Below are 26,666 nucleotides of genomic sequence, written 5' to 3'. Positions count from 1 at the left end.
CTAAGGCATTTTTCCCAGTAAGACAAAAATCAAATCATAATCCACTTAAGAAATCACCTCTGAGAAAAAACTCTAAACCAGAAGACAATAAATCCACCTTGATATATACCCATACGAATTTATTAGCATAACTGAAGCATGCAACCACTACAAATCGGGACCACCTCAAAACTAAAACAAAAATACTAAAAATTAGAATAATATAACAAGCAATCAGCAAAATCGATCAACAAATACTAAACTCAAGCAATTTAATGAAGAAAAAACTGACCTTTACACCAAGATCATATGAAATCGGCAGTTTGGAGTCACCACCTCTGTTTTAAAAGGCGTTTCTGGGGCGAGCCCCGGGGCGAGGCGTACCAAAAATGCCCCGAGGCAATGGTGTGGGGCGCAGGGCGTACGCCTCGGGCATTCGGGGCGTATTTTTTTAGTAAAGAGTAAGCCCCATAGGTTTTTTTAAATTAAAATAAAATTTGTTAAATTAGTCCTTCATATAATACCCAAATTCTCAAAAGTCAGTTTGGTAATTACTCAAAAGGTTTAAAAAGGAACTCAAAAGTATTAAATTTAAAAGTAAAGGCCTTTTTTTATTGATTTAATCCCTAATTCATGATTTTTTCAAGTTTTTATCTTGTCCGCTAGCCTGCTAATATCTCCCAAAAGCAACGAATATTTTTTTTTTTACAAATACAAAGAGAACTATATTTTTCTACATAGCAGCAAATTCAAAGTTCAAATTGCAGGTTAATCATCCTTTTTGTTCCTCCATATAGAAAATTTTATTCTTTTAGACTCAAATTACTTGTGCTTGTAAGTAACGTATAATAGATTGTTTTGATTAGTTTTTTGTAGGGATGGAGCACACATATATATATTTTTCTTCAATTTTTATGCAATTTTACATGTTTATACATATTAACTATCATTATATTATTTTATAAAATATTAAAAATTAAATACCTATGGGGCTTACGCCCCACTGAGGCATATGTAAAACGCCTCGCCTTACGCCCACGCCTTTTAAAACACTGGTCACCACTACCGACGGTCTCTTAGAGCTTCGAGAGAGTGAAAAGAAAAAGGGTAAATTGACCAAATGGTCTGTGACAGTCCATATTTTGGAGAAGGGTTGGATCGGGTTGGGTAATGGGTTGGGTTGGATCTATACTAAATCTAACCGGATAATTTTGGTGTTGCCACGTGGCCCATCTGTTAAAATAAGAGTATTTGTATTTAATAGTATAACGTCAGGGGCTTGGTTGCTCTAATAGTATAACAGAGGACTTATTTAAACTATTGATAATAGTAGAGGGGCATATCAGACCCTTTGCCGTTTAATATATGAAATGATCTTTTCTAAATTCAATAATATGCGGGAAATTTCACTAGTTTATAATAATGTATGTTAGTTTGTTTTTGACATTTCAATCTTTTGGATCGGCGTACAACTATTAATACTTGTATTAGGGTGGATTTTTCTAGATCCTGCGTGAACGCGGGATGCCTTGTGTATCGGGCTGCCCTAATCTTTTGTGACACTAGTTCAATTATTTTTTCAAGTCTTCACTTTTTTGCAAGGAAATTAATTACAATACTAGATGATTTTTGCTGATTATCAAAACCAACTGGGATTTTCAAGTCACATTTGGAACTAAACTCCAAAAATTATGTTAATGTAATACACACACGTTACCAGCTAATATCTGGAGCAATATAGTACCATAAAGAAACAGAAAAGGGAAAACCCATTTTAGCAATATAGCAAGTTCACTTGCTAGTATGATCTTTCAATAGTTCTAATTATGTTAGGTCAAACCCATTTTTTTGTTCAAATATCAAATGAGCTATGAACAACTCAAACATGTCATCCGCAAATATTGGACCTAGATTTGTTGATAGATCTGGTCTTGTCGAACAGGTCCGGATTTGAGGTTCGAATACTAAAGCCCACTATTATCCCACCTTTTTTATCTATCATTAGAAGTAGGGCGGGTGGCGTACCTCACTGAGCTATCGATCGCGAAGCTATTGCTCGATTCAACCTGGTGGGAATCCATATTTGATTTTTTTGAATATTCTCCTTCCTTGGACTAGTACTGAGACGCATATATCAAAAGCTCAGTGTGAAATTTGAATGAGATATATCTTTCGTTTTTCAAATTCAAAATTGGATCCTTTTCTTATATCACCTTTTGGTCACTTTTTCTGGTGAGCTATACAGGTTGAGTTCGCGGGCTTAACTTTTGATTAAATGCACGTACTTAGTATGTTTAAAAGAGAATTAAACTTTCTATATTAGTAATTCTTTAATTCAAATATCCCCGTGACATATTTTAGATCATAAAGAGCCATTTTGATATATTATAGTATTATACACATCTTTAGTTTAAGACCACAAAATTTAAAAGTCTTCCCTATTTTTTAACTTCGTGATTCAATCAAACTAAGATACATAAAATAAAATAGAGGGAATACTATATATTTTGGTGATTTGATGCTACATGCAATTCCTATTAATTAGTTGTGGCAAAATAGTTAAAAAGAAAATAATTATCCACTCATATTATCCATTAAAAATGAATTGGATGATGAACTTTTTAAAAACGGGTCAAATATGGATAAGAATCATTTTATCCACTTAGAAAATGAATAACCGATGGTTTAATTTTTACATTTGTAAAGTCTCAAATTGGGGGTTCCTCAAGTTTGGGAGACTGAGAATTCTTTAAAAAATGATCATATTCAAAATGTCATGGATAATATGGATATTCATATTATCCGCCGGTTAACCCATTTTTTATCCGTGTTAAATATGGATCAGGTCCAATAATTTATCTGTTTTTGTATCATCTTGTTTCTGACCCGCCCACATTCGACCCGACCTGCCCGTTTGCCGCCCCTAATATTAATTGGTGTTCATTACTCATTAGATTTTACTCCTAGTAATTATAGGGGAACTTTATATAACTGTCACAGTTTAAAGGAAATATAACAAATTCTTAGCATAAAACCCAATATTATAGTTGTGGCAGAAAAATATTTATATTTGTAGCACACAATTCCATTAAAATAGGAATATTAATTATTAATCCTTAAACATAAGCAATTTAAATGGAAAGTCAATAATTCTTTATACAAAAATCATGCCTTTTTTTTCTTTATATATTAGCTTTCCTTCGAGGTTTTGTCAGCATCCTAGGAAGCCTCGGCCCCGGTCTCTTCATCGACCCCCTGGCTTGAGGCAGATTGGCCTCACGGATCTCTAATTCAGAGGCCCCCTGCTCTTCGAGCTACGACGGCTCGCAGGACACCAGAATAAAAGATTCTTCTTCGGACTCGTCCCTCAGCCGATAGAGCGATTCCGAAGCTCGTGCTCGGGCGTTGGTGCTTTCTTTCGACTTTTGCACCAGCCTTCTCCTTGTTTTCTTTTTGTTCGAGCTCGGGGAACTCGGAGCCCTCTTCTTTTTCCTTTCTTCGGCCTGTCTCGGGGCTGGGGACTTGGCAGGTAAGTTTTCGCCACCGGCTGGAGGCCTAAGCTCGACATCCTTTGATAAACCTGCAAAAATAAGTAAATGGAGTAAAGGCTTAATATTAAAAAGAGAGTCCTAATACAACCTACTTGGGAAAGAAGTGTCACCATGGGAATGGACCTCCTAACATCCCTTCGAGAGTTTGCGCTATGAGCGCTCGGATTAGGGCATCTGAGAAACGATACCCTCGACCCACTCCTTGAGTCGAGGGACAGCATTTGGGACCCGAGCGACGGCTGCACCACCACAAAACACCGATAAGGAAAAGAGAAGTAAGTATAAAATCGACATTCAAAATTAAGTTATACTTACGTGACATATTCCACTTCTCGGGAAATGGCCTGCACTCAACTGGGATCAAGTCTGAAGTCCTCACTCGGACAAAATGGCCTTGCCAGCCCCGATCCCAGTCCTCATCAATACTTGAGAATGGGGCTTTACTGGCCCAACACACAAGCTTTATCAACCCCTCCGGAAGATTCGAGGACTGTATAAGCAAGGAAGATGGTTAATGGTGAACGAGCACCCATCGATTTTGTTCACAAAGAACCAGAGGAGGATCATGATCCTCCAAAGCGATGGATGAATCTGGCCTAGGCACACGTTGTACATTCTGCAGAAATCTAAAATGACCAGGTCCACCGGGCCCAATATAATGGGATAAGTGTAAATACTTAGGTATCCCTCGACATAGGTGGTAATGGCTTCATCGGAGTCGGGGACCACTATGTCCTTATCGGCCCAGTTGCAGTCTTTTCGGACCGTAGGGAGGATCTCTTTGGTAATCGAGCAGATGTACCTCGAAACCTCCTCATACCGACCATGTACGGAGGAAGGCTTTTTAACCTTAAAATCGACGTCGACCGAACATCCCCGGGGATGAACATTTTCAAAGGGGGTTCGAGTACTGGTTCATCGATGGTCGCACGCGAAGTGGTCTCCTTGGCCTCAATAGCCGACCGCGAAGTGGAATGAGCTTCTTTCTGAGGAACAGTTTTGGAAGTCCTTGCCATTCTTTTAGAAAATGAAGATGGAGGAAAATTTGAGAAAGAAAAAGAAAGAAAGGAAGTTGAAGGATTAGACTAGTTGGATTGAGAAGATGATGGGTAAAAATTCTTGCAAAGGACCTCGAATAACCGGGGTAAAAGTGCTAAAGAGTATTGAAATCCTGAAGGTACGAGGGTAGAAGGTTTGATGTAAAGTAAAAATGAATAAAGGAGGAGGTATTTATAGTAGTTCAGCGGCATTTCACGCCCAAGGATGGCCGACCGGCGACTAACACGTATTTAATGCCATTATGACTTGACTGACGAGACATTTCAGATGTTTTGTTGTTTCTGTCACGATGTGTCGAAGTAAGAATCGGAAGCTCATGTCGTTTCTCATCGTTACTCTCCGAAAAATAAGGGGACTATTTGTATGCGGGTGAAATCGAGCTCATGGTACATCCCGGCCTCCAACAAAATAAGCCGGCTCGAGACATGGCGGCAAGGGACCGAAATCGAGCTAATGTCCCACCGGGCCAGAACCTGGGGGCATGACGCTTGCCCCCGAGAATATCGAGGCCATGGTCCAGGAATCGATCCTAGCCTCGAACGACTTCGAAGAGCATTGTTAGACAATCCAGCAAAGGCAACAGAAAGCCGAAATATCCTTAACCGGGCGAATATCTCGGCGGGGATCTCGACATGTATCGATAAGGAACCGTCAATCAGTGAATCAAAAGATTTTTTTATCTTTTATAGAGTTATACCTAAAGTAGGACTCCCCTACTATATAAAGGGGGTCTGATAATTTATGAAGTACACGGTAACACGCACTCAAAAGCAATATATTATTATTTTCTCTGTCTCTAGCTCTAGCTCTTTCCCATCTGTACCGGTCGTGGTGAGCCCGGCTCGAGAGTGACTATTTCACTAAGGCTGAAACTATCCAACTTGTGTGGTTTGAATTTATTTATTTTTTATTTAATCAATAGTAACTTAATCTATCGCTTTGTATCAAGTTAATCCGCGTATCCTTAAAACCACTTACAAATTTAATTGTTATCCGATTTTGAGGGTAAACAATGTTATAACAAGTTAAATTATCGATAAAATTTATAGAAATATTAGTGCATGTAAATTGAATCCTTCATTATTTTAATTAAACCCACTTCTATAAGATCTTGCTTTGCACACAATTAGTCCAAACCGTCACGTAAACGCCATCTATATCAATGAATAAAATAAATGAAAAACGTAAGAAAATCCATTTGAAAACTACCCAAAATCTTCTAGGTCAACACTGTGGGTCCCTTAGTATCTATTGTCAAGTATTCCATGGTTTTTGGGGAGCTGGATCGGTTGGCGTAAAGGCTTCGTCCGAATTCCCTGTATATATAAGTTAGATTATTTTTTATACATAAATTGTCTATGAATCCCTCTTCACTTATTCTTGTGTTTACTTTTTAATATTCTGAATTGCTCGATGAAAATCTTGGCTCCGACACTGATCTATATATCAATTTTATACGAGTTTCGGGCACGGACACATCACACCTGTCATGATGTCATGATAAAGTTGTACATTGGCTTTCAAATAAAGAAACAAAGCTTGCTTGTCAACACACTACACTCCTACGAAGTTCGCATGTTTGGAAGAACTCAAATATGTAAAATCCAATCCTATATATTTATATGTATAAGAGAAATTAGACGTACATTTTAAGAAAACACTTTTTCAACTCAGAATCTACGACGTCTGAATTCTGAATCTAAATGACGGGAGAGGAGATAATGGTAAAGCTCAAGAACTTGAGATCGGATACATTGACATTAGTACTTGTAAATATTGCTGGTATAATGGAGAGAGCTGATGAATCTTTATTACCTGGAGTTTACAAAGAAGTTGGCAAAGATTTGCACACTGATCCCACTGGTCTTGGCTCTCTCACTGTCTTTAGATCATTAGTTCAATGCCTTTGTTATCCTCTTGCTGCATATCTTGCTGCTCGTCATAACCGTGCCCATGTCATAGCTCTTGGCGCTCTTCTCTGGTCTGCTGCTACTTTCCTTGTTGCCATTTCCTCCACCTTTACGGAGGTTCCTTCTACTCTCTGTTTCGTGTTTTCTGAAATTCGTCGTCTTCAATATGCCATAACATTTCTGTAGTTATAAAAGTTTGTCAATAAGGTAAAATGAGAATTTTAAAATAAATTATTTTCAAAATGAGTTGTTCACTGCTTTCCGCCTCATCTCGTTAGGAAAGCAGATTCAAGTCTCATAAATATGTCTAAGATCCAGTGAACAACTCAAGAAACCTAAACTAGTCTTTGCTCTTTTCTTGGTTAGTCATTACTCAACATAAATATTGAACTCAAGAAGTGGTCAAAGAACAGAACATATTGAACTCAAAAAGTGGTTTCTGTAAAGAAAAATGAAAAAGAGAGGGGAATCAAGAAATAAGCTGGTCTATTTGCAGTCTGGTATGGTTGGAAACTTTAAACTTTTAATCGCATAGAACTAAAATATGGGGAATTGCAGAATTGGACAATGTTTTCTTTATAAATGAAAGGTTCGTAGTAGAAAGTTTGTTTGGGTTGTGGGGGGGGGGGGAGGGGGGATCTATTCTTCCCAAGTAATACAAACTGATCTATGAAAAATATAAGCAGTTATTGAACTATCATTAGCACTCCCTCAATCTTCTCATTTGTAGTATTTTCTTATCTTAATCTGCAGATGATGGAAATCATCATCTTTTAATATGATGACATTTGCATTTTGTTACCATTCTAGCTAGTATTTCTTTGCTGATACATGACATGAATAAAGTTTCATCTTTTGTGAATTTGAGCAGTATGATTAGCAATCTAATGTCATTTAACAGGTAGCAATTGCCAGAGGATTGAATGGAATAGGACTTGCAATAGTCATACCAGCCATCCAATCTCTTGTTGCTGATTCAACTGATGATGGCAACCGCGGTACAGCTTTTGGATGGTTAGCACTAACATCAAATTTTGGCTCAATTCTTGGTGGGATTTTGGCTGTGCTAATAGCAGAAACATCATTCATGGGAATCCCAGGTTGGAAAATCTCCTTCCATCTGGTTGGTTTTATAAGTGTAATCGTTGGTTTTTTAGTCCGTCTCTTTGCCAATGATCCGCGATTCCTTGACAAAGATGTCAATGCAAAAGATCAACTTGCACTGAAACCATTTCAAGAAGAAGTCATTGAACTGCTAAAAGAAGCGAAAGCAGTAATCAAAATACCTTCCTTCCAAATAATTATTGCACAAGGGGTTTCCGGGACATTCTCTTGGTCATCGTTGTCGTTTGTTACTATGTGGTTAGAGCTTATAGGCTTTTCCCATAAGACAACAGCTCTACTCTGGACTTTGTTTCAAGTTTCCTTGTCGCTTGGCGCGTTGTTTGGGGGGCGCATGGGGGATGTATTGGCCAACCACTTTCCAAATTCTGGTAGAATTCTTCTAGCTCAGATTAGCTCTGGCTCAGGAATTCCTTTAGCTGCAATTCTACTGTTGCTATTGCCTAATGATCCTAAAACAGCTTTGTTGCATGGTTTAGTCTTGATCATCATGGGATTAATCATATCATGGTGTGGTTCAGCAACAAACAAGTATGTCTCCTCGGATCCAATATATTATTTACTACCATGTGACCAGGAGGTCACGGGTTCAAGGCGTGGAAACAGCCTCTTGCAGAAATGCAGGGTAAGGCTGCGTGCAATAGACCCTTGTGGTCCGGTCCTTCCTCGGACCCTGCGCATAACTGGAGCTTAGTGCACCTGGCTGCCCTTCAGAATAGTTTGAGATTTTTTCTGTTTGTTTTACTCTCTTGTCATGTTTTCTGTAGTCCAATATTTGCTGAGATAGTCCCTGAGAGAGCTCGGACAAGCATTTACGCTCTGGATCGATCTTTTGAGACAATAATAGCATCCTTTGCTCCTCTGGTGGTTGGTACTTTAGCTCAACAAGTTTTTGGTTATAAACCAATTCCAAAAGGATCAACAGACTCTCAAGAAATTGAAACAGAGAGACAAAATGCTGCCTCACTTGCCAAGGCACTCTACTCAGCAATAGGCATTCCATCGGCCATTTGTTGCTTCATATATTCCTTCCTCTATTGCACATATCAACAAGATAGGAATCGTGCCCGGTTGCAACAGATTGATGAAACAAGCAATTTTCCATCTGAAGAACAACAAGCCTTATTACTTGAGAGCGATGAGCATAGACCTCTTTCAGCAATTTGTTGAAATCCTCGGACAAAATTTTAGACTGTCTGTACATAGAATCCAACAAACAGAAATTCACTTCTCGCTGTGTTGTTTGTATAAAAAGGACAGCCCGGTGCACGAAGCATCCCATATTCATGCAGGATCCGAGGAAGGGTCGCACCCCTACAGGTGTGATGTAGACAACCTACCCTAATAAAAGTATTAGTGGCTGCTTCCATGGCTCGAACGTGTAACATATAAGTCACACGGAGACAACTGTACCGTTGCAAAAAATTTCTAAGGTGTATTTATTTATTATTTTCAAATGGAGTTTGTAAAGATTATATCAGTTTGTAATATATTATAGTAGTAACTGGTGCAAAAAATTCTAGTTCACGGTGTAAATTTATCTTAAGCTAGTTGTTTGTACCAAGGAAGAGGCAAAATATCAAAAGACTATGATTATTAATGATATACTAGCTTGATCACACAAATTTTTGCCTGGAAACAATAAGAGCAAACAACAATATAAATACATCACCTAAAATAGTGAAGGTTGACAAATCACAAATGGAGTTTTGCCTGGAAATAATAAGAGCAAACAACAATAAAAATACATCACCTACAACAGTGAATGTTGACAAATCACAAATGGAGTTTTGCCTGGAAATAATAAGCTAGGAAGAGACTTAAATAACTTGAAGATCTAAGCCAGTGCCTTCAAATTTTTCGCGTGTAATTTGATCAAGACGTTCTTGCATCTCTTTTGTGAGGGATTTTTTCCCGTCCCCAACAAGACCATTGCGGAAATAAGCAATTTTAGGAATGCCAAGACAAGGTTCCAAGCCATTCTTGTTAACCTGAAGATTCTTCAGCCTCTCCAAACTGCATCTCCAAAGGACATTATCAAGCTCCTCCTCGTTCACAAAAGGTCTGCCAAGAAACTCAGCCAACTTCTTCACTTGCCCTTTCGGATCTTTTTTCATCTCTTCATACCTCAAGAAAAGTATCTTCTCGGGTTTCTTCAAACTTTCATTCCAGTACTCTAAAACATGGTCATGAAAGGGGCCAAAAAGATGAATGCCTTTACAGAAACTGTCGAATTCTTCATCCATAGTTGGACAAGGCTCTGCATTGGATATCGAATTCATGAAGTGCCATAACGACACAAAAACATCTTTAGGTTCGCGGGTAATGTACACTAATTTGCAGCTGGAATTGTCATTCTTGATCGACTCTGGAAGCTTGGAATAAGGCAGGTGAGTCCGAAAGAGCCTAGGAGAAGGCATTTCGTCAACGTTTAGGACATCGGGATCTAGGTTATTTGGGTTGAATATTGATAGTTCAATAGATGGTATGAGTTGGTTTGGATGGTTTCTTAGTAAAGGGTCATCCTCCTCATGATCAATATTATCTCTGTTATGGGCCATGATGCAAGGGATAAGAGCTTTGAGCCAAGTAGTACCTGTCAATGGCGGAGCCAGGTTTTGCAATAACGAGAGTCAAATTATAAAGGAGTAAACACATGGAAATACCAAGGGAATTCAACATATAGTATAGATACATATAGAGACACTTAAAGTTGTCATGATTTCATTTAGACACCTTAAGTAGGCCTTTTTCTGATTGAACCCCTGTAGTAGATCCAAAGTGTATTAATTAGACACAATTCACTGATATAGTTAATAGCGTGAGTTGCACCTGTAAAATGCTCGTGTTCATTGCCCTCTATGTCGTTCACCGGAGCTTCGATCATCGGCTCTGGTGTCATCAGGTCACCAACTTTCTTGACCTTCCGGCACTGGGCAGGTTCTGCCCCTATACATGGTCTTACGAATTTACAGAGACGGAGTCAAGATTCCAAGCTTATGGGTTCGAAATTCTAATCGATTTAAGTTAGTGAATTCTAAATTAATAATTTATATATGTTCAATGGATTTTTTAAGACAAATACAGAGTTCGAACCAAAGTACTGGATTCGGTCGAACCCGCTCTCAACTCTCTAGCTCTGCCCCTGCCTGTAAAATGCTCGTGTTCATTGTCCTCTCTGCCGTTCACCGAAGCTTCGATCATCGGCTCCGGTGTCATTAGGTCACCAACTTCCTTGACCTTCCGGTGCTGAGCTTGGTCTTACGAATTTGCATATACCTGTATTTTTGGTAAACAGTTGCCCGGTCTTACTGACATTTTCATCTCTTAATACTCTATTTTCACTAATTATGGTACATTTTTTAAGCAAACTACATTCAGGAACATCAAGCCAAAGAGTATTCTACACGGTACAACTCACTCGATCAACCATGTCAGCAAAAAAGTGTCTGATTTGTACACTTTGAACTTACTACAGGTGTTCAATCGAAACAAAACCTACTTAAAGTATCTTAATGAAAAATCATGGCAACTTTATGAACGAAGCAATGGTAGCTTACCTGTTTTCGTAGATGAAGTAAGAATAACATCATCATCCCGAGCCAAGAAACCAGATTGAGCTGCTATGGCTGCTTTTAAGAAGTCTATACGGTACCAATAGCCGTCCCACTGGTACCAAAAATTAATAGGTCCTCTGCATTTCTCCCTCGGAAGTCCATCTACAAATGTGGCGAATTCGTCTTCGCTCATAATAGTATCTAAATTGGAGCTTGCCATTATCACTGTTTAAAAGTTAAACTGCACTTTGTTTTGTGTTTTCCCAGGGGAAGCTGTTAGTAACCAAGATATATGTTGATTTGGATAAGGCTTGTCTGAAAACATATTTCACGTCTTTTTTTTTCATTTTAAATCACGTCTTCTTATCCTTTCTATTCCCTCTGCATACTTGGGGACAATTAGAGGGGACTAAGCAAAACTTTTCGTAAACGGTATTGTATTTATATAAATTAAGAAAATAAATAAGTAATTTATATCAGTTTTTGTATAAGGTGAAGTGTCTTGGCCCAATAGTTTAGTTGAATATTAAAAAAATTATAAATATTCTGAAAAACTTAAATATTATTGTAAAGGAAAGTGTAGGTTGAATTCTCCTTAGGCCTCAAATTTTCACAAAAATATTCGATCAAATCAGTGGACACCGAGTACACTTGGCTTGGCATATTTATTTTAATTTAAGTGGGTAAATTCCTAGAATCGGCCGACACTGAGTAATTGGCACCCTCCATCCGGGTTTGGATTTTCTCCGATACCAAATGCTCAAATATTGCTCAATAATCCATTGGATTAATGCCACGTGGCTACTTAAGATATTCATAGTCTAGATGCATTTGTTCTTTTGATGAAAAGTAGAAGAGAAAAAAATGAACTTATTATAGTGCTTTGGGAAACAAAAGGCCTGATCCAACAATACCTATAATTTAATTAGGTTTTTTTACGAGTTTGATTCTTTTTTAACTATTATTTAAACGAATAGCATCATTTATTATTTATTTCATAAAGAATATTTTTTTTATTATTAGCATATTATAAAAACTAAGCTCAACATTTAATAAATTAACTAACTCACTAATCACATGAAGTACTTTTTTTGTTCATCTCCATTCTTCCTTTTCAACACTCATTTTCTTCACTCTATTTTTGAAAATCTGATGCATATGTGAATGCCACATAAATTCAAGATGTATTGATTTATACGTCTTTTATACTTTGTATATCAAGTATCACTTTAATTCAAAATGTATTTTTATGTATATAATTTTTGTATATTTATTTGTGAAATGTCATCTTATTTTAAGATGTATTTTTAATGTATATTTCAAATATATTTTATATGTCAAGTGCCATTTTAATTCAGGATGTATTTTTTATATATATATTTTTTATATATTTATATGCTATCTTAATTAAATTTAAGATATATTTTTTAATGTATATTTCACATGTCTAAGTGTCATCTTAATTGAAGATGTATTTTTTATGTATATGTTTTGTATATTTTATTAATGTATATTTTTTATATATACATTTTGTATATATTAACATATATTATTATCGAAGTAAGATCTTTATGTTAAGAAAGGAAGAAAGAAGGAAGATAAAAACATAAGAAAGATAATTAAAAAGAAAACGAATGGAACAAATTTAAAAAATATATTGGTTTCGGCAGAAAACAAAATTAAGAAGATGAAAAAAAAAGAAGAAGGAAAGCTAATATATAAAGAAAAAAAGGTATGATTTTTGTACAAAGAATTATTGACTTTCCATTCAAATTGCTTATATTTAAGGATTAATAATTAATATTCGTATTTTAATGGAATTGTGTACTACAAATATAAATATTTTTCTGCCACAACTGTAATATTGAGTTTCATGCTAAGAATTTGTTATATTTCTTTTAAACTGTGAAAGTTATGTAAAGTTCTCCTATAATTACTAGGAGTAAAATCTAATGAGTAATGAACACCAATTAATATTATGGGCGGTAAACGGGCAGGTCGGGTCGAATGTGGACGGGTCGAAAACGGATGATACAAAAACGGATAAATTATTCGACCTTACCCATATTTAATACGGATAAAAAATGGGTTAACCAATGGATAATATGAATATCCATATTATCCATGACTTTTTGAATATGATCATTTTTTAAAGAATTCTCAGTCTCCCAAACTTAAGGAACCCCCAATTTGAGACTTTACAAATGTAAAAATTAAACCATCGGTTATCTATTTTCTAAGTGGATAAAATGATTCTTATCCATATTTGACCCGTTTTTAAAAAGTTCATCATCCAATTCATTTTTAATGGATAGTATGGGTGGATAATTATTTTTTTTAACCATTTTGCCACAACTAATTAATAGGAATTGCATGTAGCATTAAATCACCAAAATATATAGTACTCCCTCTATTTTTTTTTATGTATCTTAGTTTGATTGAATCACGAAGTTAAAAAATAGGGAAGACTTTTAAATTTTGTGGTCTTAAACTAAAGATGTGTATAATACTATAATGTATCAAAATGGCTCTTTATGATCTAAAATATGTCACGGGGATATTTGAATTAAAGAATTACTAATATAGAAAGTTTAATTCTCTTTTAAACATACAAAGTACGTACATTTAATCAAAAGTTAAGCCCGCGAACTCAACCTGTATAGCTCACCAGAAAAAGTGACCAAAAGAAAAGGATCCAATTTTGAATTTGAAAAACGAAAGATATATCTCATTCAAATTTCACACTGAGCTTTTGATATATGCGTCCCAGTACTAGTCCAAGGAAGGAGGATATTCAAAAAAATCAAACATGGATTCCCACCAGGTTGAACTGAGCAATAGCTTCGCGATCGATAGCTCAGTGAGGTACGCCACCCGCCCTACTTCTAATGATAGATAGAAAAGGTGGGATAATAGTGGGCTTTAGTATTCGAACCTCGAATCCGGACCTGTTCGACAAGACTAGATCCATCAACAAATCTAGGTCCAATATTTGCGGATGGCATGTTTGAGTTGTTCTTAGCTCATTTGATATTTGAACAAAAAATGGGTTTGACCTAACATAATTAGAACTATTGAAAGATCATACTAGCATGTGAACTTGCTATATTGCTAAAATGGGTTTTCCCTTTTCTGTTTCTTTATGGTACTATATTGCTCCAGATATTAGCTGGTAACGTGTGTGTATTACATTAACATAATTTTTGGAGTTTAGTTCCAAATGTGACTTGAAAATCCCAGTTGGTTTTGATAATCAGCAAAAATCATCTAGTATTGTAATTAATTTCCTTGCAAAAAAGTGAAGACTTGAAAAAATAATTGAACTAGTGTCACAAAAGATTAGGGCAGCCCGATGTACAAGGCATCCCGCGTTCACGCAGGATCTAGGAAAATCTACCCTAATACAAGTATTAATAATTGTACGCCGATCCAAAAGATTGAAATGTCAAAAACAAACTAACATACATTATTATAAACTAGTGAAATTTCCCGCATATTAGTGAATTTAGAAAAGATCATTTCATATATTAAACGGCAAAGGGTCTGATATGCCCCTCTACTATTATCAATAGTTTAAATAAGTCCTCTGTTATACTATTAGAGCAACCAAGCCCCTGACGTTATACTATTAAACACAAATACTCTTATTTTAACAGATGGGCCACATGGCAACACCAAAATCATCCGGTTAGATTTAGTATAGATCCAACCCAACCCATTACCCAACCCGATCCAACCCTTCTCCAAAATATGGACTGTCACAGACCATTTGGTCAATTAACCCTTTTTCTTTTCACTCTCTCGAAGTTCTAAGAGACCGTCGGTAGTGGTGACCAGTGTTTTAAAAGGCGTGAGCGAAAGGCGAGGCGTTTTACATATGCCTCAGCGGGGCATAAGCCCCATAGATATTTAATTTTTAATATTTTATAAAATAATATAATGATAGTTAATATGTATAAACATGTAAAATTGCATAAAAATTGAAGAAAAATATATATATATGTGTGCTCCATCCCCACAAAAAACTAATCAAAATAATCTATTATACGTTACTTACAAGCACAAGTAATTTGAGTCTAAAAGAATAAAATTTTCTATATGAAGGAACAAAAAGGATGATTAACCTGCAATTTGAACTTTGAATTTGCTACTATGTAGAAAAATATAGTTCTCTTTGTATTTGTAAAAAAAAAAAAATATTCGTTGCTTTTGGGAGATATTAGCAGACTAGCGGACAAGATAAAAAATTGAGAAAATCATGAATTAGGGCTTAAATTAATAAAAAAGATTTTTACTTTTAAATTTAATACTTTTGAGTTCCTTTTTAAACCTTTTGAGTAATTACCAAACTGACTTTTGAGAATTTGGGTATTATATGAAGGACTAATTTAATAAATTTTGTTTTAATTTAAAAAAGCCTATGGGGCTTACTCCTTACTAAAAAAATATACCCCGAATGCCCGAGGCGTACGCCCTGCGTCCCACACTATTGCCTCGGGACATTTTTGGTACGCCTCGCCCCGGGGCTCGCCCCAGAAACGCCTTTTAAAACAGAGGTGGTGACTCCAAACTGCCGATTTCATATGATCTTGGTGTAAAAGTCAGTTTTTTCTTCATTAAATTGCTTGAGTTTAGTATTTGTTGATCGATTTTGCTAATTGCTTGTTATATTATTCTAATTTTTAGTATTTTTGTTTTAGTTTTGAGGTGGTCCCGATTTGTAGTGGTTGCATGCTTCAGTTATGCTAATAAATTCGTATGGGTATATATCAAGGTGGATTTATTGTCTTCTGGTTTAGGGTTTTTTCTCAGAGGTGATTTCTTAAGTGGATTATAATTTGATTTTTGTCTTACTGGGAAAAATGCCTTAGTTTTCTGTGATGTTGACTGAGATTTAGTACTTTTTCTTTGTTTATTAGCTAAGGTGGTCCTAAATGTAGGACCCTTGAATGTAACTGCTTCATTAAACTATTCTAGTGGTTGGATTTTAGTGCATCTTTGCCCTCTTTGTCAATTTTTTATGAAGAGGTAGCCCACAAACTGAACTTTTTGTGGATTCTTTTGTACATGTTTTATTTCTTTATTCATGGGACCCTCTGTCTCACATGTCATTTTTTGCCTATATTTATTCCTCTTTTTTTTACTTTCAGCTTATATTGGTTCTTTTACTGTTTGCTAACCATTCTTGTTTGTTATATTTACTAAATTAGTGGAGATGGTCTTAGTTGATTTAATATTCAATTATGAAGGTGAATGGGTTACACATACTGAAGTTGTGTACACAAAGAATAAACTGCACACTTTGTCAAGGTACGATTCAGACTTGCTTTCTTATATAGATATAGAATCTGAATTCATAGTTGAGCTAGGGTTTGTAGGGGTTCAACAACTTATAGTTGTTGGACCTTCTGGTAAATTGTATGAGGTTCAAGGGGATGTGGGGATTAGACAGTTGATATCCTTGCTTTCTAATGAATATAATGTAGTGAACCTATATGATGTGGATGAATGTGCCCCTCCCCCACCCCCCCATTGAGTGTATTCCCGGTATTGTTGATTATAGTGAATCATATCCTTGTTTAGATGAGGCTGGTACTGACTGTAGCTTAAGTGAATTAGGATCTGAATCTAGTTTTGATTCTGAGGGATGTGATTCTGAAGAATTACATTTACTCAAAACACACAAAAGAAGAGACATAACTGAGAATCTGAATGATTACAAGGAGATATATAAAGGCATGGCCTTTAAGGACATACCAGAAGCTAGGAAGTTTATAAAGTTGTATGCTCTAGCCAACAAGAAAGTCTTAAAATTGAGGAAGAGTGACCCAAGGAGGGTGAGGTATAGATGCATTGTGGGTTGTCCCTTTGTTTGTTTAATATCCAAAGATGGTAATGCAGGGGTTACTGTAAAGACATTAGAGTCAGAACATATTTGTGGCACTGTTCAGCACCACAAATGACTCAATCAAGTCAGGAAAATAGATTTAGCTTCATGCCTACACCTAGAGTTGGTCAATCAAGTATGGTTCCAAATTTCCCAGAGATGGAACATAATGAAGATGTTGTGGTTAGGCCAATGGTGATATCAGAAGTCAAGACAAGACTTCAACTGAGGAAGCAGGTAAACTTACCAGCCGGGACAAGATCAATCAACTTTACTGGTGATCACACTAGTGTTAGTGAGCCCACAGATCTTCCATATTCACCAGCAGGCCTGATATGGAAGGGTAAAGTAGCTACAACTTCAAATCAGTTTGAAAAACAAAGACAAGAGAAGATTAAGAAGCTGAAGATAAGAAACGGAAAATGATCAAGTTGTTATATGTAGTTTTGTGTTTATTTTGGGATGTAATTACTGCAAACTTAATGACAGTCTCGTGTTTAATGTTCTGTTAATATTGGTATTGGTAACTGAATTGTATGTCATAGTATGATTTAGGTTGTGTTAGTTTTTGGGATAATAGTTTGACATCCAATTATCAGTTTCACCTACTAACTTTACTATTTTTGGTGATATGTAATTACTGCATTGACAGTACTTCTGATATATAATTTCTGCATTGGTGATAACTGTCCAGATTTTACTGTATCATAGACTAAATTAACTGCATTAAAGTGGATGCCCAGACTTTTACTATTAGTGAAATGCCTAGTTTTACTTTGCATTAGAGCCATAACTGCCTAGTTTTTTACTGCATTAGAGCCATAACTGTCCAGTTTTTTTTACCGCATTAGAGCCATAACTGCCTAGTTTTTTTTTTTATTAAAATTCACATTATTCTATTAAACTGGGCATTAACATGCCATATGAAGAACTATATTTAATGATTACAACCAAGCTAACCAACACAATAAATTCGAAAATGAAAAGTGTACTGCACTACACAAAATGCCATAGTGCACTACACAAAATGCAGTCATAAAAATCTGGATTACAACCAAGCTGACCAACACAAAACATTCATGAAAATTTGGATTTTACAACAGTTAACTTCATCAAAACCCTACTGCACTACATAAAATGCAAAATTCATTTCATCAACAATGCCACAACAAATCCGACTAACAATGCAAATGCAACCATAATGAACATCTTCATGTGCATCACTTTCACTTCCATCTCCCTCACTTTATTCACTTTAACATCATTTATAGCCTTCAAAATATCAACTTTTTTCATCAATTTGTCCCTTTCAAGCTTGCACGCATCCAATAACATATTCAGTGTCCTGATTTTGACATTGGCAGCATCTAATTTAGACTTGAAATCGATGATTACTATCAACGCTTTGTTCGGGAGGGCTTCGTCTTGCCATTCCCAATATCCACATGACTCGTTCTTACAAATACAATTAATAACTATGTTAAAGAGTAGAAAAAATAAAACTTTAAATGCATCGATAAGTAATGAATCACCAACGAAATTCACACTTACTTCAGGTTTAGCACACTTATAGAATCTCCTTTCGGGGTTATTTGTAGTCATTGAAGTGAAGTTGTTTGCAATCTCCCCACAGTAGCACCTCCTTCTCGATGTAACACTAGAACTAGATATCGAACCAAGACTATCATATGTGTTGGTCGAAGAAGAACAAAGAAATTTGAATGAGAAGTTATAGCATTTGAGTTGTGGAAGAGAGGGAGGGACATCTGCAGATATGAGTGAACAAATTAGGGTTCACACATTAATAAGGGTGAAGGGTCTAGTATTTTAGGGTCGGGTTGGGTAATGGGTTGGGTCAGATCTATACTAAATCTAACCGAATAATTTTGGTGTTGTCACGTTGCTCATCTGTTAAAATATGGGTATTTGTGTTTAATAGTATAACGGCAGGGGCTTGGTTGCTCTAATAGTATAACGGAGGGCTTATTTAAACTATTGATGATAGTAGAGGGACATATCAGACCCTTTTTCCGTATATTAAATCGAGGTAGAAGAGATATTTTTTTGTATAGACCCAAGACTTATTTTCCCTATTAACAAATGATACAGAAAAAAAAAGCATCTCAATAAGTTAACACACCATAGATCCTAAGAATAGATAAATTTAGGGGTGAAAGGCAAAGAAAAATGGGAAATTATTTTCCCATTTCTATTTTTTCCTTGTGTGTTAAGAGGGAATGGGAATCTAGAAAAAAAAGAAAAAGAAAACACTATTTTTCGTTTAACATTAATTGCAGAGCCTACATGAAGAAGAATTAATCAAAAACTAAATGATGGCACAATCACTAAAACAAATTTGTACTCTCGCCATCTCATGATGAATGTCCCATAGTTACTCGGTTGAAGTTTGTATACTGTTAAAATCGAGTCTGGCCTTCTTATGACTAATCGAGATTGGAACATAATGGTCCAAGGTTCATCATTGTAATATCGAGCCATGATGCGAAGTTAGGTTATCGAGCTCGAGCCCCAGAGACAGATCAAGATCGAGACTGATCAAGATCGAGACCTAATCAAGATCGAGCTCGAGACCCAGAGACCGATCAATACCGAGACCAGACAAGATCAAGATCGAGTCAAGATCGAGCTCGAGACCCAGAGACTGACCAAGATTGAGATCGAGCCAAGAAACAAAAGAGTCATTATATCCGCAATTGGGAAGAGAATCTCGGCGAAAATCACAACTCGAATCAAGGAAAAGCTAATTAATTAATGTATAATGGAATTCTCACTATGTATTTTTAATTATATCCAAAATAGGATTCCCCCACTATATTAAGAGTTGTTATCATTTGTAACAGGAACACATTCATTCTGAGATATATAGAAAAGAGAGCAAATACTATCCTTTTGGCCTTTGATATTTAGTCATATTGTTTCTTCTACCAATCGTTCTTCACTCAATTTGAAGGTGATAAAACTTGAAGGCTTAGGCCAACTAGTTCATTCGGTTTGCATTCATTTCTTTTATAACTAATTTCGATATTCATTTACATATCTTTCCCAATTTGTATCAATTTATATCATGTATCCTTAAAATTACGTATAAATTTAACTCTTTCCGTTTTTCGGATAAACAGTTTGGCGCCCACCGTGGGAATAATGATAATAGTGGTTGTTTGGTACGAATCTCTGTAAAATGCACTATTTTACACTTGCTCTTGGAAGTAACTTTGATTTCAGGTTAGAAATGACGAACTCTCAATTAATGGCCCTATATATCGACAACGAAGCTGGCCATCAAGATGAGAATAACAACCTGACACCCGGGGATGAAAGGCCACTAGTTGACTCCATTGGAACTCGGGTCGCATATCCAATTGACGTTAATTCATATGTGTCCATTGAAGCGAACCAACATTCTGACCCCGAAAACAACATTCATGGTGGAACCCGATTTGCACTTCGAAATACCCAAAATGTTGGAGAAGACGAATCAGCCTGTGTATGATTTTGAAATATTGAAGGCTCAACAGGTAGCGATAGCTCAGTTGCAGAGCCAAACCCATACATCGAGCAGGCCCGAGCCCGGTCCACCCCGAGAAGTCACCCACAGAACGGGGCCAGCTGTAGTAAGGAAAAATGAACAAGAATCGAGGACTAACCCCAAAATTATAAATATGCTCGAGGAACTGACAAAACAGATAGAGTTAGGAGAAAAAAGGATTGAAGCAAACAACAAAAAAGTAGAAACTTATAACTCCAAGGTTGATCAAATCCTAGGGGCACCACTAATTTGGAAGGGTTTGGATTCCAAAGAGGTCATACACCCCCCCCCTCCCCGAGGGCAGCTCCCAAACCGATCCCCAAGAAGTTCTGCATGCCCGAAATTCCTAAATATAATGGAATGACCGACCCAACGAACATGTCACCTCCTACACATGTGCTATTAAAGGGAACGATCTAGAGGATGGCGAGATCGAATTCGTATTATTAAAAATATTCGGGGAAACCTTGTCAAAGAGAGCAATGATATGGTATCATAATTTACCACCTAACTCTATCGATTCGTTTGCCATGCTTGCAGATTCTTTTGTAAAAGGGAACGTCGTAGCCACAGAGGTCCAAACCAGGAAGTCGAACCTTTTCAAAGTAAGGCAAAAAGATAACGAGATGCTAAGAGAGTTTGTATCTTGTTTCCAAATGGAACAAATGGATCTACCACCAGTCACAGACGATTGGGCTGTTCAAGCTTTCACCCAAGGACTAAACGAACAAAGCTCAATGGCTTTACAACAGTTGAAGCAGAACTTGATTGAGTACCTGGCTGTTACCTGGGCCAATGTACATAATCGATATCAATCGATGTTTAGAGTCGAAGACGACTAGTTAGGTTCTGGGTCAGTTATTAAAAGGGACATCGACTGAGAACTGAGGTCGAGCAGGGACTGATATCGGCCGTATAACAGAGATCGTAGGGTTAGCGAACCAGGATGCAACTCTGTGCGAGGTGAAAGGAGAAGTGATCGAGCGTTGGTGCTTTCTTTCGACTTTTGCACCAGCCTTCTCCTTGTTTTCTTTTTGTTCAAGCTCGGGGAACTCAGAGCCCTCTTCTTTTTCCTTTCTTCGGCCTGTCTCGGGGCTGGGGACTCGGCAGGTAAGTTTTCGCCACCGGCTGGAGGCCTAAGCTCGACATCCTTTGATAAACCTGCAAAAATAAGTAAATGGAGTAAAGGCTTAATATTAAAAAGAGAGTCCTAATACAACCTACTTGGGAAAGAAGTGTCACCATGGGAATGGACCTCCTAACATCCCTTCGAGAGTTTGCACTACGAGCGCTCGGATTAGGGCAAAGACTAGTTTAGGTTTCTTGAGTTGTTCACTGGATCTTAGACATATTTATGAGACTTGAATCTGCTTTCCTAACGAGATGAGGCGGAAAGCAGTGAACAACTCATTTTGAAAATAATTTATTTTAAAATTCTCATTTTACCTTATTGACAAACTTTTATAACTACAGAAATGTTATGGCATATTGAAGACGACGAATTTCAGAAAACACGAAATAGAGAGTAGAAGGAACCTCCGTAAAGGTGGAGGAGATGGCAACAAGGAAAGTAGCAGCAGACCAGAGAAGAGCGCCAAGAGCTATGACATGGGCACGGTTATGACGAGCAGCAAGATATGCAGCAAGAGGATAAAAAAGGCATTGAACTAATGATCTAAAGACAGTGAGAGAGCCAAGACCAGTGGGATCAGTGTGCAAATCTTTGCCAACTTCTTTGTAAACTCCAGGTAATAAAGATTCATCAGCTCTCTCCATTATACCAGCAATATTTACAAGTACTAATGTCAATGTATCCGATCTCAAGTTCTTGAGCTTTACCATTATCTCCTCTCCCGTCATTTAGATTCAGAATTCAGACGTCGTAGATTCTGAGTTGAAAAAGTGTTTTCTTAAACTGTACGTCTAATTTCTCTTATACATATAAATATATAGGATTGGATTTTACATATTTGAGTTCTTCCAAACATGCGAACTTCGTAGGAGTGTAGTGTGCTGACAAGCAAGCTTTGTTTCTTTATTTGAAGGCCAATGTACAACTTTATCATGACATGTGTGATGTGTCCCGTGCCCAAAACTCTGTATAAAATTTCAGTGGCGGAGTCAAGAATTTCATCAAGCAATTTAGAATATTAAAAAGTAAACATACGAACAAGTCAAGATGATTCATATTCAATTTATGTCTAAAAAATAATCTAACTTATATATACGGGGAATTCAGACGAAGCCTTTACGCCAACCGATCCAGCTCCCCAAAAACCATGGAATACTTGACAATAGATACTAAGGGACCCACAGTGTTGACCTAGAAGATTTTGGGTAGTTTTCAAATGGATTTTGACTATATATCGAAGTGGGTGGAGGTCATTGCTCTTCCTACTAATGATGCTAAGGTTGTGTTTAACTTGGGAGTAGTATTTGGAATGTGTAATATAATATTTATACTTGATTGGTTTCGACTTTGTTTTTAGACTTGGTTGCATGTGAATGTTATTTACTTAATGTGTTTTAGACTTGTGTAATGACCGGATCGGTCGTTTTGTATATTGTAGTCCCATTCTCCTATTTATTTCCTCCTCTATGTTCATTTATGGTTTTATTGTAGTCCCATTCTCCTATTTATTTCCTCCTCTATGTTCATTTATGGTTATGTGACTTTCCGGGATTGTTGGTTTGGTTTCAGAGATATTTCAGAGCGAGTTGGGACACTTAGTCCCAAGGCTGAAGGCTTAAGTTGAAAGGTCTAACTGGAGTTTGACTTTTGCGTAGACGATTGTGAAATAGGGTTTTGATGGTTCCACTAGCTTTGTATGGTGATATTGGACATAAGCATATGTCCGGATGTTAATTTGGAGGTCCGTCGGCTGGTTTGCGGTGTTTTGGCGAAAGTTGAAAAGTTGAAGATTTGGAAGGTTGAGAGGTTTGATCGAGAGTTGCCTTTGTTGATATCGGGTTCGAATTTTGGTTCAGGGAGTTTGGATGGGTCCATTGTGTTATATGGGACTAATGTGTAAAATTTGAGATCATTCAGAGTTGATTATTATGGTTCAACATTAGTTTTAGAAGTTGGAAGTTCATTGGTTTCATTAGGCTTGAAATGGGGTGTGATTCATAATTTCGATATTGTTTGATGTAATTTGAGGCTTTGAGTAAGTTCATAATGTGATTTAGGACTGGTTGGTGTATTAAGATGGGGTCCCGGGGCCCTCGGGAGAGATTCGGATGGTTGGCGGATCATTTTGGGACTTGAAGGATTTTTGAAGCTTGGGAGTTCTGGTGCAATCGCACCTGTGAGGGATTTGTCACAGGTGCGACACCGAAAAAGCGGCCACATGATCGCATATGCGGGCTTCACTGATGCTGGTGAAGGTCACAAGTGCGAAGGATCTACCATATCTGCGAGCTTGCGGATGTAGACGCGAGTATGCAAAAGCGGAAGAAGCATGGCAGGGCTAGAACCGCAGATACAGAACTATTCTGCAAGTGCGGATGCGTAGATGCTGTTGCTCGAAACTTAAGTGAAGTTCACAGATGCACAGTTTGGACAGCAAAAGTAGTCCCGTAGAACCAGAAATTTGGAGCGCAGGTGCGAGTTCACTGGTAGGTTCTTATATTCGAAGGGTTTGAGTGTTTTCTCATTTTGGAAGATTCTGAACTTGGATAAGGGTGATTTTTGAGATGGTTTTTGATACAATTGAATAGGTAAGTGAAGTTTAATCACTTTTGATATTATATAATGATTGCCCATTGATTGTTATACCTAGTTTATGTGAATTTGAAATGAAAATTGGGGATTTTAGACTATGTTGGAGAGTGAGATTTGGTGATCTAGGGTCGATTTGTGGATGGAAGTGGATGAAATTACAACGGTTAGACTCGTAATTTAATGGGTGTTCGGAATTTGTGAATTTTGTTGGGTTCCGGGGTGTAGGCCCAGAGTTGTTATGGATTGACTTTGCATATTTGATTCAAGACTTTAGCTTTATCATTTGGGATTGTTTCCTATGACTATTATTGATTGTATTAAGTTGCTTTGGATAGATTCGAGTCGCTCGGAGGCCGATTCGCAAGGCAAGGACTTGTTGGAGTATTGAGTTGCGCATTTTGTGGTAAGTAACATTTCTAAACTTGTAATTAAGGGTAAGTATTCCTTGGAACCATGTTATTTGTAATGTGCTGGGGTGATGCACATACTAGGTGACGGGCGTGTGGGCGTGCACCGGGGTAATCATGATCCGAGCCAACTTTTGGACTATGTTGCTATCATACCTTGTTTTATTTATGTTTTCCCTACTTGATAGATTTACTGAGCTATGATTCATGTTAGAAATCATATTTAGGGTATGTGGTTGTTTGATTGAGACTTGACGAGGCTATTTCTATTGTTTTGGGTTATCTGACTTAACTGTAATTATGCACTTAGTCATAATTGTTCATTTGCATATCATATATCAATCTCTGTTCATCATTCTACCAGATTTGAATTTTGGTTTTGGGACTTGAAATAGGTCCATTTTGTCATTTGTGACTTGTGTGTAAAGTTTGGTGTCATTCCAAGTTAGTTTGGTAGGAATCAGATACTTGGTTTTGATTTTAGTGATTCTTGAGTTTCATTGTTAATTCTATACGTTTTGGGGTTCGATTTATAGTTCCGGATGTTATTATGGTGTTTTGAGCTTGCGAGCTAATTCGTATGATATTTCTAGACTTGTGTGGATGTTTGGTGTGGAGCCCCGAGGGATCGAGTGCGTTTCAGACGCGTTGCGGAGTGTTTTGAGTGAGGTTCAGTATTGTTGGTGCTGGGCTGATGCTACAGGTCTCGCAAATGTGAGATCCTGTTTCGCATTTTCGAGGTGGGCTGGGGGGCTGGAATGTTCGCTTTTGCAAACTTTGGATCGCATTTGCGATCGGGCACCTGGGCAGGGGCGACCACATTTCCGATCAAGTGATCGCTTTTGCTGAAGGGGCATACTTCACAAATGCGAAGTCAGGGTCGCATTTGCGACATCCCCTGTGATTAGCAGACATTGCATTTGCAATGCAGTTGTCGCGTTTGCAAACCCCAGGTCGCTTTTGCGACATCTGTAGCTTAACAAGAGGGTAGGATTTCGGGACATAGGTTCATTTTATCACATTTTGAGCACTAGAGTTGATGGAGGTGATTTTTGGAATGAATTTTTGGGTAAGTAGTTTTGATTCAATTTCAATATTGTAACTTGATTTCTTATGGATTTTAACATTAAAATCATGGGATTTTAAAGGAACTTTGGGGATTTTTTTACTATGTTTTGAAAAATAAAAATTTGAGATTTGAGAGTCGAATTGGACTCAGCTAAGAAAACCAAATATAAATTTGGACTCGTGGGGTTATGGGCAGTCAAGATATACCCTTAGACTTGGGTTTTGATTGGGCGAGACCGGGGTTGACTTCTGTTGACTTTTATGGGAAATGTGTAAAGATCTTAACGTTATTAATAGAAATTGGTTTCGCTTGCATTGTTTGATATTATTACATTTTTTTTAATTATATTTGAGCTGAGCAGAGGTGAATTTTAGAGAAAAAGTTATTTTATGTGTTGATTTGCCCTAATTGAGGTAAGTATCTTTTCTATCCTTGTGTGGGAGAATTACACCTTAGAATTTGACTTAATTACTTATATGTGCTATGTGTAAACGACGTGTACACGAGGTGATGCGTGTGTACATGGATGTATGTGTGCCTTATGACCATATTTGACTCGAGATTGCTTTTATTGCCTTGTTTTGATTGAGAGCTTCTTGTACTACGTGTTTCTCACTTTGGATAATTACTTGAGTCTACGTTCCATGATAGAGATCATGTTTTAGGATCGTATTTCTTAAATTGACAAAATTGGGCATTTGTAAGATTGTTACTGATTTGAGCTAGCTTTCATGCTTATATGTTGAACACCCATCCGTATTTCCTTATTGAGTTGTCCTTGTGCACAGCAATGGAAGATTGTGAATTTATGTCTTGGTGATAATTATTGGCATTGATTATGGCACATGTGGACT

The 26,666-nt window shown here is 37.0% G+C and overlaps 2 protein-coding genes across 3 annotated transcripts; one reads left to right on the top strand and one right to left on the bottom strand.

Moving 5' to 3' along the window:
- Nucleotides 1-6,065: 6,065 nt before the first annotated feature.
- On the top strand, nucleotides 6,066-9,205 carry LOC107819958 (uncharacterized). Its single transcript, XM_075227747.1, has 3 exons — nucleotides 6,066-6,616; nucleotides 7,401-8,152; nucleotides 8,389-9,205. Exons 1-3 carry the CDS (start codon nucleotides 6,293-6,295, stop codon nucleotides 8,789-8,791), a joined length of 1,479 nt encoding a protein of 492 aa, XP_075083848.1. The 5' UTR covers nucleotides 6,066-6,292; the 3' UTR covers nucleotides 8,792-9,205.
- A 60-nt stretch (nucleotides 9,206-9,265) lies between these two features.
- LOC107819959 (cytosolic sulfotransferase 5-like) lies at nucleotides 9,266-11,548 on the bottom strand. 2 transcript variants are annotated; one of them, XM_075227748.1, is made up of 3 exons: nucleotides 11,182-11,548; nucleotides 10,454-10,900; nucleotides 9,266-10,217 (listed from the first exon to the last, which is right to left on the bottom strand). In XM_075227748.1, exons 2-3 carry the CDS (start codon nucleotides 10,521-10,523, stop codon nucleotides 9,442-9,444), a joined length of 846 nt encoding a protein of 281 aa, XP_075083849.1. In that variant the 5' UTR covers nucleotides 10,524-10,900; nucleotides 11,182-11,548; the 3' UTR covers nucleotides 9,266-9,441. The 2 variants fall into 2 exon arrangements, with proteins under 2 accessions (XP_075083849.1, XP_016501644.1); XM_016646158.2 differs by lacking the exon at nucleotides 10,454-10,900 and having other exon boundaries at nucleotides 11,182-11,542.
- Between the last annotated feature and the right edge of the window lie 15,118 nt (nucleotides 11,549-26,666).

The sequence above is a fragment of the Nicotiana tabacum genome, chromosome 13 (genome assembly GCF_000715075.1).
Source record: "Nicotiana tabacum cultivar K326 chromosome 13, ASM71507v2, whole genome shotgun sequence".
Lineage (NCBI taxonomy): Eukaryota > Viridiplantae > Streptophyta > Magnoliopsida > Solanales > Solanaceae > Nicotiana > Nicotiana tabacum.
Note: the sequence above shows the minus strand (reverse complement) of the source record. Positions and strands in the feature narration are given on the sequence as shown.

Bases quoted from the DNA above. Each gene is read 5' to 3' on its own strand.
- LOC107819958 (XM_075227747.1), top strand. From the start codon at position 6,293: ATGACGGGAGAGGAGATAATGGTAAAGCTCAAGAACTTGAGATCGGAT. The intron at 6,617-7,400 runs GTTCCTTCTACT...GTCATTTAACAG, and splicing joins TTTCCTCCACCTTTACGGAG to GTAGCAATTGCCAGAGGATT. The intron at 8,153-8,388 runs GTATGTCTCCTC...TGTTTTCTGTAG, and splicing joins TGTGGTTCAGCAACAAACAA to TCCAATATTTGCTGAGATAG.
- LOC107819959 (XM_016646158.2), bottom strand. From the start codon at position 11,398: ATGGCAAGCTCCAATTTAGATACTATTATGAGCGAAGACGAATTCGCC. The intron at 10,218-11,181 runs GTAAGCTACCAT...CGCCATTGACAG, and splicing joins TACTTCATCTACGAAAACAG to GTACTACTTGGCTCAAAGCT.